Genomic DNA, 19,735 nt, shown 5'->3' with positions numbered 1-19,735 from the left:
GTTTAATTAGCATCTTGATGAAATGCTCACTAACACAGATTTAGACAGATTTGTAAACAATATTTGAGAGGAATAGGTATTTTGTTTATATAGTAAAGGTTTTAGATCTTTGAGTTCAAATCGTGAGCAAAAAGTTAGTTATTAGTAGTTTTATTTCATGCTTACAAAATGACATCAAATTAAAGCTTGTTACTGTCATATTATTATTATTATGTAATAATGTAGTAGTAGTAGTTGTAGTAGTAGTAGTAGCAAGTTAGTTACTTCCTAAGTTAATAGTAGTAGTTTATTTTAAACATGCTTACAAAATGATATCAAATTAAAACTGGTTTATTATATTACTGTCATATTATTATTATTATGTAATAATGTAGTAGTAGCAGTAGTACGTTACTTAGTTAGTAGTAGTAGTTTATTTTAAACATGCTTACAAAATTACATCTAATTAAAACGTTTTCATTATATTACTGTCATATTATTATTTTTTAATGTAGTAGTAGTAGTAGTAAGTCAGTTAGTTAGTTAGTGGTAGTTTATTTTAAACATGCTTACAAAATGACATCAAATTAAAACGTGTTTATTATATTACAGTCATATTATTATTATTATGATGTAATAATGTAGTACTAGTAGTAAATTAGTTAGTTAGTAGTAGTTTATTTTAAACATGCTTACAAAATTACATCTAATTAAAAGTTGTTTATTAAATTACATTGGCCTTTTATTGTGGGCAGCCTAAGGCACACTTGTCCAATAATCATGTTTAATTAGCATCTTGATGAAATGCTCACTAACACAGATTTAGACAGATTTGTAAACAATATTTGAGAGGAATAGGTATTTTGTTTATATAGTAAAGGTTTTAGATCTTTGAGTTCAAATCGTGAGCAAAAAGAAAAGTGTTGCGTTGAGCTGCAAAAGTGCTTCCTGATAAATAGTTTGGCGCTTCACAGTCTAATGACACAGCAGCTGTTCTTCAAGTGACACACACACTCATGCATCAATATCGTTTGGCCCATCACTGGGTCAAACTATGTATTAGTCATGTGATATGACACGTCCCTTAGAAGTGACAGTTTTCAATTTAAACAAAAACAAAGAAACCTGATCGTGTTTGCCTTCTGTCAAGTTGAGGCTAAAACCATCATTCCACCACACCACCGTCCTGGTGTTCATTCACACTGAAGCGTATTAGAAAGTATCCAGTAACAAATGTGTCCGCATTATTCAACTTACTGCGTCATGACTTCACATCAGCACTAAAAATGCTGACCAAGCAGCTTTCACTATGACAGTATTGGTTTGTTGTATATTATACTTGTTCATAAATGACCATGTGGTCAAAGGGAAATAGTTTCCTTTCACTCCAGATAATTAAATAGTAAATGGGGGTGTTCAGGTTTGATATTGATATTAGCTAATAAAAATAAGTGTCAGATGATATCTGCGTGCAAATAACACTTCCTACATAAGCTCTCTGAAACTTATGCAAAGCTGCACAGGCAATTAACATCTAAATGTCTTCCAATAAGCACACAAGGTTGGTCTTTTCTTGTATTTCAGTCAAGTTATTTACAAAAGGTAAACATGGTAGGCTGCAGGCTACCAGGACCTAGCAACTACACAACTGCTAAGCACACAATAGCCCACAGGCTAGACATACAGCTTGTAATAAATGTCCTTAATTAAGCAAAATTTCAGTTTGTCAATACAAACAAGTATTAAATAATTGTAGTCACAAATTGCTTACACATACAAAGTCTCCAAGGCAGACGCGTATTAGAAAGCATCAAGTAACAAACGTGTCCTCATCATTTAACTCACTGCGTCATGACCTTTATTTAAATGCATTATTGTGGACACTAGATGTCACCAAAAAACAAACTAACACTAAGCATAAATGTCTTATAAGGTTAGTGGGGTTTTTTTCATACCCACCATTGTTTTCTGACTCATTTCACTTGATCAAGCCTTTTTAAACGTTCCACACTGCAAAATAACACAAGTATCTATGATTCATAATGATATCGTATCAGATTAATATCCGTAACGTATCTTAGACTTAGACTTCCTTTTTATTGTCATTCAAATTTGAACTTTACAGCACAGATAAGAACGACATTTCGTTACATGAGCTCATGGTAGTGCAGGATAAAAAAGCAATAAGGTGCATATATAAATAAATAAATAATATATAAATATATATATAAAATCGAAAGTGAAAGTTGAATTAGGACACGCCTGACATTAAATATTTTAAAAAATGAAGTATAAATAAGTATAAATACCCTGTTTAGCTGTGAGGTACTTGCTAGTACATTAATTGATTGAAACTTTTATTAGTAGATTGCACAGTACAGTACATATTCCATTCAATTGACCACTAAATGGTAACACCAGAATAAGCTTTTCAACTTGTTTAAGTTGGGGTCCACGTTAATCAATTCATGGTACAGTACTTTTTACATGTTACATGGGCTTTTATTTCATCTGCACTAAAAGCCTTTTTGTCCAGATTGGCACTAAATATTAACAAATTATATTTACCGATAAACCAAAACCTAACCTTGTATATTTCTGCTGGGCGATCCACAAAAAAACTTTTGAAATGTGATCATTTGCACAATAAACTGCAATTAAGATAGTTTGTTACAACATATAACAGCAATAATCTTCTACAAGTGAAAGCACTAAATAGATGTTGAAGCATGAAAGTGACTGCTGGAGTCTGTCACACTTCCCTGCTGGCCACGGTTTACCTGCATGGCTGCTGGGCAGCGGCGTCACGCTATCCGACTCCTGCTGCCCGTCCAGAGCGGGGTACAAGGGCAAGACCCCCAGGGCCTTCCCCAACATACGGGGCCCCAGGCTCAGCACGCGCACCCTCACGTCGCGGTAACAGTGGTTGATCATACGCAGGTGGACGTTCACCCGGGTGGTGATGCGGATCAGACACTTCACCATGGTGGTGGCGGCGGGTACAAGCCTGACTTATCCTACAATCCTGACGGTCCCTGTCCCCTCAGTCCCCTTCAGTCCAGGCCACGGAGTCGCACCGTCGTCGGCGGGTTTCACTTGCGGATTGTCTCGTGTGAGGCGACCCGCACAGGATCGGCTATCTTTGCCCCACCCTGGCTTGGTACAAACATGGCCAGGGTATTTTCAGTGCAGGTATTAATACCACTGCAACACACGCCGTCAGCTCTCCTGGCGCCTCAGTCCTCACACTGACCATAAAGCACTGCACTCCACTTTGTAGTATACAGGGATGTCCAAAGTGCGGCCCGCAGGTCATTTTTTAACGGCCCCACGGCCCATTTTAAAATACGATTAAAAAAATTAAAAACATAAAAAGTGGTATGAAAGACCAAACAGGTGAAATGTAACAAGAAAATGTTGCAATGTTTACTCTAATAACACAAAGCTGCCATACAGGCTGTTTCTTTCTTTAAAAAAAAATAATGAATGAAAATCAACGTCATTATGAATTATTGACCTATCCAAGGCTCCAATTACATCACATTAAATATTGCACTTTGAGATATATTTTTGGGAAAATGTTGCATATTTTGTGTTTGCCATATAAAAAATTTAGCTGTTTTTTGTTTTTTTTAAAGAAGAGCCTAAAACGAACAAACAAAAAACATATACAAAAATACAACTTATAATTGACGGATAGATCTGAAGTTGATCTCGAGATTATTGTGTTAAAAGTAAACAGTAAAAAAAATGTATCATTTATGTTTTAACACTTTAATGAGTAGAACCCTTTTGGTTCCCCAATCATTTTTGTGTGATTTGTTTTTAAGTGTCATCGCTCAAAAAATAATAATGAGTTAAAATCAATGGTGTTATGAGTTATTGACCTTTTTAAGGCTCCAATTATTATATAATCTCAAATATTCCACTTAAAAATGTTATTGGGTGAAAATATTGCATATTTTGTGTTTTTTCCATAAAAAAACAGGGTTTTCTTTGACCAAAAGAGCATACGACTTAAATCTTTAAAAACGTTATATTGACAGACAGACCTAATGTTGATCTATGGATTTAAAACTTGAATAATAATAAAAATAATAATACTGAATAATGACACATTTTAAATATTTTTTTTAACAAAACCCTTTGGGGTCCCTGGGATCAAGCCTGAGTGGAGGCCTAAGTGTATATTTTTTTATACATATATTGTATTGGTTTTTTAAATAAAAAAATATCAAAATGGCCCCCGCTTGCTTTGATTTTTCAGTGTGCGGCCCTCAGTGGAAAAAGTTTGGACACCCCTGCAATAATACAACTCTTCACTTATCCTCCTGACAACCACCCTCCACTGCAGTGGACATTAGTTTTTACTTTTTTACACTATTACTTACACATTTTGGGAATTGCAGTGAGCAGTTATTGAGATTTTGACATATCTATCGTAGATGCATCACTCTCTAAATATATATACAGTCGTGATCAAAAGTTTACATACACTTGTAAAGAACATAATGTCATGGCTGTCTTGAGTTTCCAATAATTCCTACAACTCTTATTTTTTTGTGATAGAGTGATTGGAGCACATACTTGTTGGTCACAAAACAACATTCATGAAGTTTGGTTCGTTTATGAATTTATTATGGGTCTACTGAAAATATGACCAAATCTGCTGGGTCAAAAGTATACATACAGCAATGTTAATATTTGGTTGCATGTCCCTTGGCAAGTTTCACTGCAATAAGGCGCTTTTGGTAGCCATCCACAAGCTTCTGGTTGAACTTTTGACCACTCCTCTTGACAAAATTGGTGCAGTTCAGCTAAATTTGTTGGTTTTCTGACATGGACTTGTTTCTTCAGCATTGTCCACACGTTTAAGTCAGGACTTTGGGAAGGTCATTCTAAAACCTTAATTCTAGCCTAATCCTTTACCACTTTTGACGTGTGTTTGGGGTCATTGTCCTGTTGGAACACCCAAATGCGCCCAAGACCCAACCTCTAGGCTGATGATTTTAGGTTGCCCTGAAGAATTTGGAGGTAATCCTCCTTTTTCATTGTCCCATTTACTCTCTGTAAAGCACCTGTTCCATTGGCAGCAAAACAGGCCCAGAGCATAATACTACCACCACCATGCTTGACGGTAGGAATGTTCTTCCTGGGATTAAAGGCCTCACCTTTTCTCCTCCAAACATATTGCTAAGTATTCATCTGACCACGGAACTTTCCTCCAGAAGGTCTTATCTTTGTCCATATGATGTCAGACAGCCATGACATTGTTTTTTACAAGTGTATGTAAAGTTACTAACAACAGTACTAACAAATTCAATATAAAGTGGTCCTAAGACGGATTTCAATAGCCATATAATCTATTATTCACTTAAACATGATTATAAATCTGTCAAGTTTGTCCCTTTACTTCAGAGTGTAAAGTAGACATTGGCTGTTTCACATATGACAAGCGGTAGAAAATGGATGGATGGACATATAATTATCATCAGTAGGTAATATGAATCATAATAGTGTATCATGTCAGTCTCCCTTTGTCTTTAGAGGGGAACTGCACTTTTTGGGGGGAATTTTGTCTATCTTTTAAAATCATTACAGACAAGAACACATTACTTTTTCTTTTTTTTAAGGAAATTTAAGATGATAAAAAAATGCTTGGAAGATGCGGCTAATGAGTCATCGTAGCCTTCAAAGCCCTCTAAAGCAACTTCTAACGTTTTATATACACACACTGCAAGTATATATATGAATATATGTATCATATGTAATAACAGACACATTCATGACAATATTTACCGTATTTTGGTCATTTTAATCAATGCCAACTGACTTCCGGAAACAAACGCGAATGTGTTTTGTAATCATGGCAGACTTGGTAATAGACAACATGATGACTATTTTTGGTCAAAAGAGGATTCACAACCTTATCTTTTTGAAGCTGAATATATGGAGGATGAACTGCTGCTTTCAGAAGCATCACGAAAGAAGGATGAGACGTCGGAGCAGACGAAAGCCGAGAGAGTGAGGTCGGCTTGACTCAAAGCTCTAAATGTGGAACTTGAAGCCAAGCTATTTCAACGTAAATGGAGTGCTTACCCAAATAAACCGGAAAAACGTCCCCCACCAGCTGGACCAAACGCACAACTGTCCATCGAGTGAGTCACATTTTGTATATTGATCATGATGCACGCAGCATGTCATGCGTGTTATCACACTGTGTACAAACAAAACATGAAATAATACTTTACAGATACTGTAATATGATTGTTCATGTTTTTCAGTCTATACAGATTGGTCTCCTATCACATTGTGTTGAAACAATTTTTACATGTTAGCATTAAAAAAAACAAAAACTTCTGTCTTCTTGTCTCTCATAAGAATTGTGAACGATAAGCAAAAAATAAATAAATAAATGAAGTTCCCCTTCTGTTTCTAACTTTAATAAGGGTCATTGAACGCACCACCATTATGGGCAATGAGAAGCAAAAGTGATGCTGCCACAAATAGTTTTGGTGTATTTCTACTTTTACAATCACCTTGCTCCAAAATGTTGGTGCAGCTGTGTTGAGTCAAGTGTGTAGGCTCAATCCAGGCGGAACAAACCATTTTGCTTTTTTCATGGGGTTGTAGGTAATAGGCATGCTGAAAACATTCATTCAATTGCCATCCGAATTGCGATTCGTATTTATTCTGATTGTAAATCGACTCATAATTTTCTAAAATGTGTCAAAAAAAATTATAAGTTAGAAGATACATTTTTCAAAATATGTCTTTAAGCCATACTGACTGGCCGTATACGCCATACGTCAGCAACCAAGAGGAGCTTTTGTAACCTGAAAAGGTTTTATCATTTCTATTAGTGCTGTCAAACCATTATTTAAAAAAAATAATAATCAAATTAATCACACTTTTAAATTTGAATGAATCATATTATTACTTACTTATATATATTTTTTAATGCCCCTGTATTTTTTTAATAATATTTTATCTACAGTCTTTGAATAAACATTGGAATGAATTATGATAAATTTTATGATCATTTTATGCTTATTTTGCCTTCTTGTAATTTTCTGTAGAGCACTTTGAAATGCCTTGTGTACAAATTGTGCTCTGTAAATACACTTGTCTTGCCTATTTAGACAAAAATGCAATTTTATTGTTAGAATGTCATACAGGAAAAATATATATAATCTGCGGTTAAGGTAAAGGAGCTTTTTTTTTTTTTTTTTTTTTTAAATAATTTTTATTATTTACTTACTTTATTTTATTTAATTATTTGTATTTGTTATCTTTAATTTAATTTAATTTGTATTTCATTTTATTATTATTATTATTATTTTTTAATTATTATTATTTTTGTTTAATCTTATTATTTATTTGTGTGTGGCGTCGCGCGGGTCTCGCTTCCTGTTGGGTGGGGTCCGTGTTCATGTTGCCTGACCTTGCGCTGTGGGGTCTCTGTTGGCGACTTGATGTGGTGGCGGCGCAGCGCCCGTGTCTGGTCTGGATACTGTGTCTCGGTTGTTTGGGCGGTGGTGTGTTTGTGCGGGTTTGGGTTGGGGTGGTGGGGTCTTTTGTGGGGGGGGGGGGGGGGGGGGGGGTGTTGGTGTCTCTTGTTTGCGTGTTGGCGTTTGGGCTTGCTGGCGGGCTGGCGCTGGCTGGTCTCTGTGATCCTGTTGGGGTGTGGTTGCCGGTCGCAGTTTTTTTTTGATCGCTTTGATTTGATTGGGTGGTGCTGGCTGTCTGGGGGTGTTGTGGCTGCTGTTTCTGCTGCCGTTTGTTTGTGGTGTGGGCGCCCGTGGCTGCTGGGTCTGGTGCAGGGGGGGTGGCTGATGTTGTGACTGGTGGCAGCGCGCGCGCGTGGTGGTTGTCGGGGCTGACAAACTGTATATATGTATGTGTATGTGTGTGTGTGTGTGTGTGTGTGTGTGTGTGTGTGTGTGTGTGTGTATGTATGTATGTATATATATGTGTATGTGTATGCATGTGTATGTGTGTGTATGTGTACATGTGTATGTTTATGTGTATGTATATATATATATGTATGTATATTTCTGGGGGTACGTTCTGGGCCTGCCTGTCGGGTGGGGGTCGGCGCCTCAGGCTACTGCATCCGGACTGCGTGTCTGGAGCTCCTGGGTCCCACCGTCCATCCCTTCCGGGTCTACTGTGGTAGCTTGGTGCTGCAGGGTATTCCGAGGTGCTGCGAGTCGGCCAGTTGTTGGGGTAGCGACCTTGTGGGTCAGCATGTTTGTGATCTTCTTTTAATTCTTTTTTTTTTTTTATAAATAGATTTAATGATTTATTTATTCTTATTTTTTAATATATTTTATTATTATTATTATTATGTATTTATTTATTTTATTTATTTATTTCCCCTACCTCAGGGGGGGGACTCGGCGGGGCGGTTGCTGGTTGTTCCATCTCCATCGTTGGGGTCCCTGCGGGTGGGGTGGATGGTTCCCGTGGCCCCGTGCTGGGTGGTCCTGTGGCGGCCGGCTTGGGTGGGGTGGCCGTGGGCTGGCCTCGCCGCGCTCTCCGGGGGTGGGGGGGGGGGCTCGTGGGGGCCCGGTTGCCGGTGGGGCGGGGGTGGTCTTCCCGTCCGGTTGCGGGGGGTCTCCGGGCCCCTAGGGCGGGGCGTCCCGCCTTTCTGTCCATGTGGGGTGTGGTCTCTCGCTGGCTTGGGGTCTGGCTGCCCCCTGCTTTTCTCGTGCCTTGTCCTCTGCCGGGTGCGTCTGTCTGCGGCCTGCTGCTGGCCCTTGTGGGCGGCACGGTGGGCCAGGCTCTGGGGTTCCTGGCGCTGTCCGGCTTGGCTGCGTGGGGGCGGTGGCCCCTGGTTCCCTGGGCACCACACCTACTGTTTGTGGGATGGGCTCTCGGGGAGGCTGGGGCCGTACTCTGGCTCCCGCACACACTGGGAGTCAAATGTATTGTACATGCAAATTCACATATACTCACACACATACATACAGACATACATAGGTACCTACGCTCCCACATACATATACAAATAAATACAGTACATATTTACACACTCAAAGTTCGTACATCCACACGCACATTCATTATACAAACATACTGTATACACATACTGTACATATACATTCACTGTAAAAACATACATATACACATACTGTACATATACACTCACTGTACAAACACACACATACACATACTACACATATACATTCACTGTACAAACACACACATACATATACTGTACATATACATTCACTGTACAAACACACATATACACATACTGTACATATACATTCACTGTTCAAACACACATACTGTATACACATACTGTACATATACATTCGCTGTACACACATATACACATACTGTACATATACATTCACTGTACAAGCACACATATACACATACTGTACATATACAAGTACATATGCACACATACACTCATGCACATAATCACGTTTCATCAAACATATATTAACGTTGTTGCCCTAGGGTGAACTGGGTATAACACATGGCACACTGACAAAGCTTAACCTAATGTTACTATAACAATCTACAAGGTTAATGTAGGTTGCTTCTCTTTCTTCCCCTCCATTTTTCTGCATTCTTTCGTATCTCAAGTTATCATTACGTATATGTATTGTTGCATTTGAACAATTGTATTGTTGATAATAAAGGTAAAGTATTGGTATTGTTTATTATCAATAGCACTATTTCTATTGGTATTCATATTGCTCCATTTTTAGTGTAATAATGCTCATTGTCATTTCTGTATTATTTTTTTATTTTCGCTAACTGCTTATTTGCTATTACTTTTACCATCATATTTGTACATGTCGTATTTGCTGATGTTGCTCTGTTGTTGTTGTGTTTGCTGTTGTTGTTTTTGTCTCTGTCTAATCCCCCTCTTGTCCCCACAATTCCCCCCTCTGTCTTCCTTTTTCTCTCTTTCTATCCCCCCCTGCTCCGGCCCGGCTGCACCAAATGATAATATAAATACATTTAATAAAGTCAAAATACAAGTAAGGCAACAAGAGAAGTATCCTACACTTCTCTTTTGTAAAGTAAATCTGAACAGCCGATATGGGCGTCTACATCTGCTATATGATTTGCCCGAGAAGCTGGGCAGGACATTATTAAAATTTAAAAAAAAATTTTAAATTTAAAAAAAAAAAAAAGTAAAGGAGTTAAAAATAATTTGTGTGATTAATCTGCAACATACATGATTAATGCGATCATGTTTTGTGATTAATCACATTATTTAACTCGTTACTTCTGACAGCCCTAATTTTTATACCAAATAATATATTGCGGGAATTGGTTTGAATCGAGAATCAATTCAGAATCGAATTGTCCCCCCGGCAATCGAATATAATTGTAAGATTCACATTCCCAGATGGTAGTCCCAGCCTACGTTCGCACTACAGGGTTCGGATATTTTCTGTCAAATCCGATCTTTTTATGTAATGGTTTACAAAAAAAAGCAATGTGTAATGTGAACGCAATCTGACCCGTATGACGTCACACATGCTGCAGTGTTTACCAATTGTAGTCGGTCTCAGTCGTGGCGCATTTGTGACAATTTCAAGGATTTTCTGCAATCCAGGTGAACATTTTCTTAACCGTGTTGGCAAGTAATCAGAGACAGGAGTGGTGGAATATTGACGTGAGTTCCTAAAACATTATTTTCAACTGTTTTCTGCTCATTTGTCAATTATTTATTTTACAACCGTTTTGGCGAAGGATGACACTTATCGCTTTTTGATGTTGTATTGGTTGGATGAACGCGAGCCGATCGTTCTGACTGCAGTCGCATCGGATACGTGTCTGATTTATATCCACATACGGAAGAGGCCTGGGTCGGATTTGAAAAATTGACAATTGCACTGCTCACACTGACATGAAAAGTCCGATACAGGTCACAGGCTCCAGCGCCCCCCGCGACCCCGATACAGGTCATGTACAGAGAAAAAAAAGGGAATTGACTTGCAGTGTGAACAAGGCCTTAGAACAGGGGTGTCAAACTTATTCTAGCTCAGGAGCCACATGGAGGAAAATCTCTGCACAGACTATTAAAATCATGGCTTAAAACTAAAAAATAAATACAACTTCAGATTGTTTTCTTTGTCTTATTTAAGCTAAAAATATAACAAACACATTCTGAAAATATTACAATAAAAATACAGAAAAAAATACCGGCAGCGGTAAAGTTTAGATCCATGAAGGAAAGAAGAAAGTGAATGAATGTTTATAACTGAATACATTTACATTTTTATAATTTTTTTTTAATGAATTAATGTTTATGACAACCTTTTTCTAAAACACAATATACAATGTGAGATATAACAGGATAATGCATACATTTATCATTTGTTTTTAAAACGCTTACAAAAAAGGGGGACCCCAAAAATGTACTGTGGGACCCCATTTTTATGACTTGATGGGGTCCCTGGGACCCCATTTTGAAAAAATTCCTAGCACCAACACTGATGGAGTATTGGTGCGTGCAAAACAGCAACAGGCTGTGTCAGAATAATTGTATCTAAGTTATCACAAAACTTTGTGTTACCATGAGCTCGCCCGGCGAGAGGACAAAAGCTGTCTTTGATGCTACCAAGAAGAAGGCTTGTAAAACTCCACTGAGTAGGATAGGAAGCAACATGAAGGTGTTGTTTCTTTGATGTATTGTAATCCACAGAAAGATTTTGTCTTGACCCGAAAACTACAACACGGAGAGGAAGCAGGACCAGACTCCCCTCCAGGCGACCTTTTCTTTTAACTGTTTTACGACCTTTTCTTTGAACTGTTTGTAATCAAAGGCGATGGCTGTTTACGACCCCCCTCCCTTAGAAACAGCTGTTGTCATGAAATCAGGGAAAGTCCAAATAAAAGAGGAGGCGTACAATCTTTCGTCAGAGCGTGGAACACTGTCCAAGGGTACAGGTGTACGTGTTTCTCCTCATTGAGTCTCTGTTTAATTCCTTGCTTCTTGTCCTGTTTAATAGATGTCATCAGTGTTTGAACCTGACAGGCTGTGTTCTAATACTAATCAGATATCACCCCGGCCATAGATAATTCATTCTTGACTTTGACACATAGGCCTTAGAAAATTTGATTCAAGCAACCTTATTATTAAACTTTCACGGCTATGTTGATTTTATCTTAACATTTATGATGTTTTTTCTTTATAACTTATACTGTATATTGAAATAAAGGGGAAAAAAATATGCACTGTGTTGACTGACGCACACACCTGCAGAATGTCCTGCCAGCTGTCATGAGGCAAACGGGGCCAGACGGCTCGAGTAACAACAAGTGTGTCTTTTTCCCACGGGAGGGGAGGATCTTTCATATGAAAATGACTTTAAGAAGCACACACGTTAGCCATGTTGAATACTTCCCGGATGAAACCACATGAGGCTCCGTGCACTTTTCGATCAGCTTGGAGGAATAATCACGCTAGAGTGTCGGGAATGCATACCCTCCATGATGGATATGTGCACGGCTCTGCGGCGTGTGCGCGGTACGCTGCTGAGACGAGGTCCGTGAGTGATGGATGGGCAACTCCGGCTGGGAACCATGCCGGCCCTGCACCGTGAACACACACCAATGAACGTCACCATGTTGTCAAACTTGAATAGACACTCTAAATCAGGGGTCCCTAAACTTTTTGACTCGGGGGCCGCATTGGGTTAAAACAATTTGGCCGGGGGCCGGGCTGTATATATATATATATATATATATATATATATATATATATATATATATATATATATATATATATATATATATATATATATATATATATATATATATATATATATAGATATAGATATATACATATATATAGATATAAATATATATATATATATATATTTATATCTATATATATGTATATATATATATAGATAGATATATATATATAGATATAGATATATGTATATTATATATATATATATTATATATATATTTGATGTATATATATATATATATATATATATATATATATATATATATATATATATATATATATATACATCAAATATATATATAATATATATATATATATCAAATATATATATATATATATTAGATATATATAGCGCACTTTCCGCGCGCGCGATGATGTCACGTTATCGATGAGAAAATGCATTTTTAGACAATATGATTTGCCTGAGCGGCTAGGAGACACCGTGAGTAGCAAGCGGTACAAAGTAGATAAGAAAAATATTAATAATTTAAAAAAAAAAAAAAGAAGTTTTATTTATTTATTTTTTTTATACTTGGGACTTCCCGCGGGCCTGAATTTGGACGCTGGGAATCCGGCCCGCGGGCCGTAGTTTGGGGACCCCTGCTCTAAATAGTAATGATACGCTGTTGCAAGTACACGAGAAAGAAACATTACCTGTGTATTTCCGGAGGTTCCCGTTTGATTTTGGCACTTTGCTCCATCACCTCTTTTGCCACACGACCACTGTTTAATAACACAGTTTGTGTTAACCAAAACGAAAGCAGCAAGATGAGTATTATTGACTGTGTACACAGATGAGCAGCCATTAATGCCATACAGCTACAGCACAAGTTTCCAATATGTTTGTGTGGAGGGGGGGCGTGGCCTGCGGGCCGGCAACAAAGCGGGGTGTGCCAGGACCAGGCTCGAAGCCAGCGACTGGTGCGTAGATGGCCCAGGTGGGCCTTATTATCTAATCACCTGTCGCTCTGTTTAAGCAGCAGCCGGGGAGAAGAGGTTGCTGTAAGTGCGCACCTTACGCACCCCGTAATTTTGGGGTACCACTTGGGAGGAGGGCAGGTGCGCCCGCAGGTAGACAAAACAGCTGCAATCGCAGACGAAAAAAGAGGTGAGACAGTTTTTGGGTCTGGCAGGTTACTACCGGAGGTTTATCCCCCGGTTTGTGGACCTGACCAGCCCACTAACTGACCTCACCCAAAAGGGTGCTCTAGATCTGGTCCAGTGGACGGAGCAGGCATGTGCAGGATCGGCTCCTGGCAGAGGGCCTTTTTAACCCTCTCAAACGCCTGCTGGCAATGCTCCGCCCTCATGCCAGCTCCCCCCACCTCTTCTCCCTGGCTGCTGCTTAAACAGAGCGACAGGTGATTAGATAATAAGGCCCACCTGGGCCATCTACGCACCTGTCGCTGACTTCGAGGCCGGTCCTGGCACACCCCGCTTCGCTGCCGGCCCGCAGGCCACGCCCCCCTCCACAGTTTGATCACAGTCAATATCATTGATTGCCTTACAAATCAGTTCAATAGTCATGTGTTTGTGTGATGTGTTGATAATGTCCAAAGTTTATACGAAAAGGAAAAGATAAGAATTTGGTATGGCCAGTGAAGCTAATGCAAAACTACTATGTTGTTTTGGCATTCATGAAAAAAGTACACAAAACCCAATGAATGAGCAAAATTATGAAGAAACAAATGTTATTTAGACATAATATGTTTGGGGGAAAGGTTCAGCAACAATAAAAATGTAAATAGTGCAGTTATTTTAGAAATAGAGCCGCGTATCTGTCACAATGACTACGTTCGAAGGGATGCTAAATTAGCAATTACCTTGATGGGGTTTTGAATGAACGTGGCCGCGGTGCTGCTAAACCTGTTTAAAACAATTACTAAAGACATGTTGAGTCACAAGCGGTAGAAAGTGGATGGATGGATGTTGAGTCACCACTGATTAGAAGTTGATCAAAAATAAAGTATAATTGTATTCATGAGGTCATTCCCTCATAGTCAAACAAGCAACAACAGCGTTGATGATCAGCAACTGAAGTGACCGGTCGCCATGATCATGTGACCTTCCCCCAGTGGTTGTGGCTCTAAACAATCGCATCGAGTTTGTATGCCAAGGGCTGGCTGGCCCTGTGTAAACCAAAACAATAACCTTCAAGTGTTGACACTTTTTTCGTCAGAGTGGTGCCTTACCTTTTTATATGTTCACTTTTCGTATGATTCGGTGTACACTGAAAATTTTGCCCCGGTTTTCATACCCGTCCGATTTATACATCGCGCGTAACAAAGTAGTCCATTTAGTGACTCTGTCTCTGTTATTTTTTTTATTTTACAAAATAAAATAAAAAAAAAGCTAAATAATCCACCAGAGGGCCCAACTTTGATAAAGAAGGTGAGAAACACTATTGATGTCAAGAAAGAAGTCATAGTCGTAGTCGCTCTCCTCGCCAACAAGAGTCTCCAGTAAAAGGTAAAAGTGATGATAAATGTTCATTTATATATTTCTTTCATAATTCATATTTTATTTCACATTGTTTTTTGTTGGTAAAACTATAAATATTCTCTATAAAATGTTTTGTGTATCTAGAAGTAATTCATTGGATTTAAATAATTTCTTATGGAAAAATTGCTTTGCTTTTGACAAGATACTTAACGTTCGAACTGGAAAACTTTGTCATTTTTTGCAAATATTAGCTCATTTTGTAATTAGATGCCTGCAACATGTTTTAAAAAAGCTGGAACAAGTGGCAAAAAAGACTGAGAAAGTTGGAACATCCCACAGGTGAACAGGCTAATTGGCTATAATATATATATATATATATATATATATATATATATATATATATATATATATATATATATATATATATATATATATATATATATATATATATATATATATATATATATATATATATATATATATATAATATATATATATTAACGCTAAAGTTAATAGCGTTACTATATATAAGTACCAGAAAGAACGAATGCAGAATGATATGTGTGAAGCAGGATGTTTCATGTAATGTGTGTACTGTATATTGTGATTATAAAGTACACATTTTGTGCAGAAATATTACTGTACTTGGTTGTACTGCAAAAATAAAAACCCTTATTTCGTGTGTCCCACTGAGTACTTTGTAGTTTACCTGTAACGGAAACGACTGCCCTTGAAGAACAAGTTGCTGCTGGACATGGTGCGCACCTGACTGGACTTCTCCAGCCTTGACGTGACAAACACCACGAGGAACAAGGAAGAAAAAATCATCACAAACATAAGAATTGTTGTAATAATACCACAGCACCTCTGAAACATAGAGGATCTTTGACTTGTGGGGATTTTTCTAAATCAGTCGAAACCTTAAAAACAACAGCACACTCCTGTCATAGAGAGTATTTGACCATGTTTTTGTTGTCGGTTCTTAAAAAAAAAGAGCTCCTATTTAAAGGATTGTTGACTTCCAGTGCTAGTCTTTTTTTTTTTTAAAAGCAGAGCTCCTGTCATATAGAGGATATTCAACTAGTGCAATTATTCTTAAACTGTGGTGCGTGTGCCACTAGTGGTACGCCAAGGAATAACTTAAATTAAAGTAGACTATTTTATTTTCCTATATTCAAACACAGTGTTACTGTTCAAACTGTGTGTAACGTTAGACTGGCCAAAAATATGAAATATACTTGTTAAAAAAACTGCCTTGTTTTAAATGGATACTTAAGCCTACTATGTACTGTATTCTAATGTTGGTTATTATGGTGGTAATTGGAGAGCCAAATAATAATGAGGTGGTACTTAGTGAAAAAAGTTTGCGAACCACTGCACGAGTTAAAGATTCCCTACATATGACAGGAGTGCTCTTCTTTTTGCAGGACGTATTGCAAAAAAAACAATAGTCAAAGATTATTTATACAACAGGAGTCTTCTCTTTTTTTTTAAAGACTTACTGATGAAAAAAGTATACATGATTCAAAGATCCTCTGTATGACAGGAAGGAGTGTGCTTTTATTTTTAGGATCCTTAAAAACAAGTGTTTTTATTTTGAAATAAGTCCTTAAAAAGAAGGGCACACTTGTCATTTAAAGAATCTTTGACTAGTGTATTTTTTTTAATTTTTATCAGTGAATAGATCCTTAAAAACCGCAACACACTCCTGTTACATAGATGATCTTTGACTAATGTATTTTTTTTAATCAGTGAGTCCTTAAAATAGCATAGAACTCCTGTGATATTGATGATCTTTGACTCAGTAACAAGTGTTATTCTTTGCCATAAGTATTTAAAAAAGAAAAACACATCTGTCATATGGAGCAGTGGTCCCCATCCCCAACCACCGGTCCGGGGACCGGTACCAGTCTGTGACGCATTTGCTACCGGGCCGCAGAGAAACATCAATTAATTTATAAACTACCACATTTTCTCCGACTTAACTTTCACCTGTCCCACTAATCAATAATTATATCTAACCTACTGAACAGTTTACTACCTTGTCAAATAATATAAAAACATGTGTTAATCACAAAGGTTATATTATTAATTTAACGAATAACCTTAGGCTTAGGTCAGTGCTAACCAAATAAACAATACATGTACATACAATATGTATTATGTTGTGCTAAAATAAATAAACTAAATTAATAATAAATATGTTTCTTAACTAAACTGTCTATAAAATTAAAGTGCAAATTAAATACAGCTTCATCACTGTAGTCATAATTTCTGCACTTGAGAAATTTCTCTACGACATTAGTGCCCGACTCCTTCTGTTTGTTTTGTATTGTCATTACTGCCACAAGTGGTGGAAAAGTGTATTACAACTGAGTATCGCTGCTGCCTATACGGTCTGCAGCTGAAAAACAGATACATTACATTCTAAGGGGCGCCCGTGGCCCCACACTGGTTAAGAAACACTAGAGCCTATCCCAACTGCACTCGGGCGGAAGGCGGGGTACACCTTGGACAAGTCGCCACCTCATCGCAGGGCCAACACAGACAACATTGACAACATGAATGTGAGGACAAAAGGCGACTGTATTATTTAGTCTCCATACACTATTCAATATGTTTACAGTGTGATAGTAAGTCACACATTCATTTTTAATGCAGCCTTGGAGGCTTTGTGTGAAAGAGGATCTTAACATCTCCCCTCTGAAGACTTCCTTCATAAGGACGAGCCAAAAGGTCTCATGGTCTAGCCTAAACAACTCACTTGTAGAAGGCTTGGTTCTCCACGCCGCACTTCCATAGGTGCTTGCATGCCTCAGGTGTGGGTGCAAAGTAAGTCAGGACCATCTTTTTTTCCTGCACGTTAGAAATGGAAAAAAAGAGGTGCAGGACAATAAAAGGCACGGAGGGCAACAGAAGGCGGAATGATTGACAACACACATGGCGGCAAGTCGTGCCCTCACCTCCTTCTGGTTAGAATTAACGTGAAACATCTTGCCCTCGAACTTCAGTTTGGTCACCTCGTTCCTGTCCAGGGGAGGAGAGCGCAGACAGGCTCATTAAGAGTTCATAAACGGCAAATAGGCAGCAATAGAGCAGAAAAAACAACATTTTGAGAATATTCTCTGAAGGAAAATGAAGGGAAACACAAGTCCTTCATGCTGAAAAATAAAAACACTCTTCAACTTCAAGGCCGAGTGTTTAAATAGACATTAATCGATTAAGTGATTAGTCGTCTAATTAATCACACGCTCGCATTGTTTCTTTCTACAAGGAGCGACAGATGCAAGCGTCCCAGCTGTGCGAGGGAAAAGCAAACTGGCCACTTTATTAGGTACACCACATCTTAATGGGAGTCAATAGCAGAACTTGACTGTCATTTAGGTCACGTTTGTTGTTGTCATTTACACTCAATAAATAATGTCCACAAAAATGCTGTGGAGTTGAAAATAACAATTTTATGACACTGTGGGGTAAGGAAACAAACTAATAAAATGATATTAATGTTAAAGTACTGGTAATATATATATATATATATATATATATATATATATATATATATATATATATATATATATATATATATATATATATATATATATATATATATATATATATATATATATATATATATATATATATATATATATATATATATATATATATATATATATATATATATATATATATATATATATATACACTACAGTTCAAAAGTTTGGGGTCACCCAAACAATTTTGTGGAATAGCCTTCATTTCTAAGAACAAGAATAGACTGTCGAGTTTCAGATGAAAGTTCTCTTTTTCTGGCCATTTTGAGCGTTTAATTGACCCCACAAATGTGATGCTCCAGAAACTCAATCTGCTCAAAGGAAGGTCAGTTTTGTAGCTTCTGTAACGAGCTAAACTGTTTTCAGATGTGTGAACATGATTGCACAAGGGTTGTACAAGGGTTTTCTAATCATCAATTAGCCTTCTGAGCCAATGAGCAAACACATTGTACCATTAGAACACTGGAGTGATAGTTGCTGGAAATGGGCCTCTATACACCTATGTAGACATTGCACCAAAAAAAATAGTCATTTACCACATTATAAATGATAAATGGGTTATACTTGTATAGCGCTTTTCTACCTTCAAGGTACTCAAAGCGCTTTGACAGTATTTCCGCATCTACCCATTCACACACTGGTGACGGGAGCTGCCATGCAAGGCGCTAACTAGCAGCCATCAGAGGCAAAGGGTGAAGTGTCTTGCCCAAGGACACAACGGACGTGACTAGGAAGGTAGAAGGTGGGAATTGAACCCCAGTAATCAGCAACACTCCGATTGCTGGCACAGCCACTCTATCAACTTCGCCACGCCGTCACATTAGCAATGTATAGAGTGTATTTCTTTAAAGTTAAGACTAGTTTAAAGTTATCTTCATTGAAAAGTACAGTGCTTTTCCTTAAAAAATAAGGACATTTCAATGTGACCCCAAACTTTTGAACGGTAGTGTATATATATATATATATATATATATATATATATATATATATATATATATATATATATATATATATATATATATATATATAT

General features: G+C 37.6%; 1 protein-coding gene across 4 annotated transcripts in view; it reads right to left on the bottom strand.

Annotated features, from left to right (window-relative positions):
* Window positions 1-19,735, bottom strand: part of LOC133646781 (FERM domain-containing protein 5) — a 205,720-nt gene that overhangs the window by 8,267 nt on the left and 177,718 nt on the right. For 3 of the 4 annotated variants that reach the window (XM_062042548.1, XM_062042547.1, XM_062042545.1), the window contains 5 exons: window positions 18,118-18,181; window positions 17,919-18,010; window positions 15,864-15,938; window positions 13,367-13,435; window positions 12,443-12,549 (listed from right to left, as the gene is read on the bottom strand). In XM_062042548.1, the coding sequence (XP_061898532.1) occupies window positions 12,443-12,549; window positions 13,367-13,435; window positions 15,864-15,938; window positions 17,919-18,010; window positions 18,118-18,181 (407 nt within the window). The remainder of the gene's footprint in view (window positions 1-12,442; window positions 12,550-13,366; window positions 13,436-15,863; window positions 15,939-17,918; window positions 18,011-18,117; window positions 18,182-19,735) is intronic. The other variant, XM_062042546.1, reaches the window with a different exon arrangement.

This window comes from Entelurus aequoreus, linkage group LG03, assembly GCF_033978785.1.
Source record: "Entelurus aequoreus isolate RoL-2023_Sb linkage group LG03, RoL_Eaeq_v1.1, whole genome shotgun sequence".
Lineage (NCBI taxonomy): Eukaryota > Metazoa > Chordata > Actinopteri > Syngnathiformes > Syngnathidae > Entelurus > Entelurus aequoreus.
This window is presented reverse-complemented; position numbering and strand designations above follow the sequence as displayed.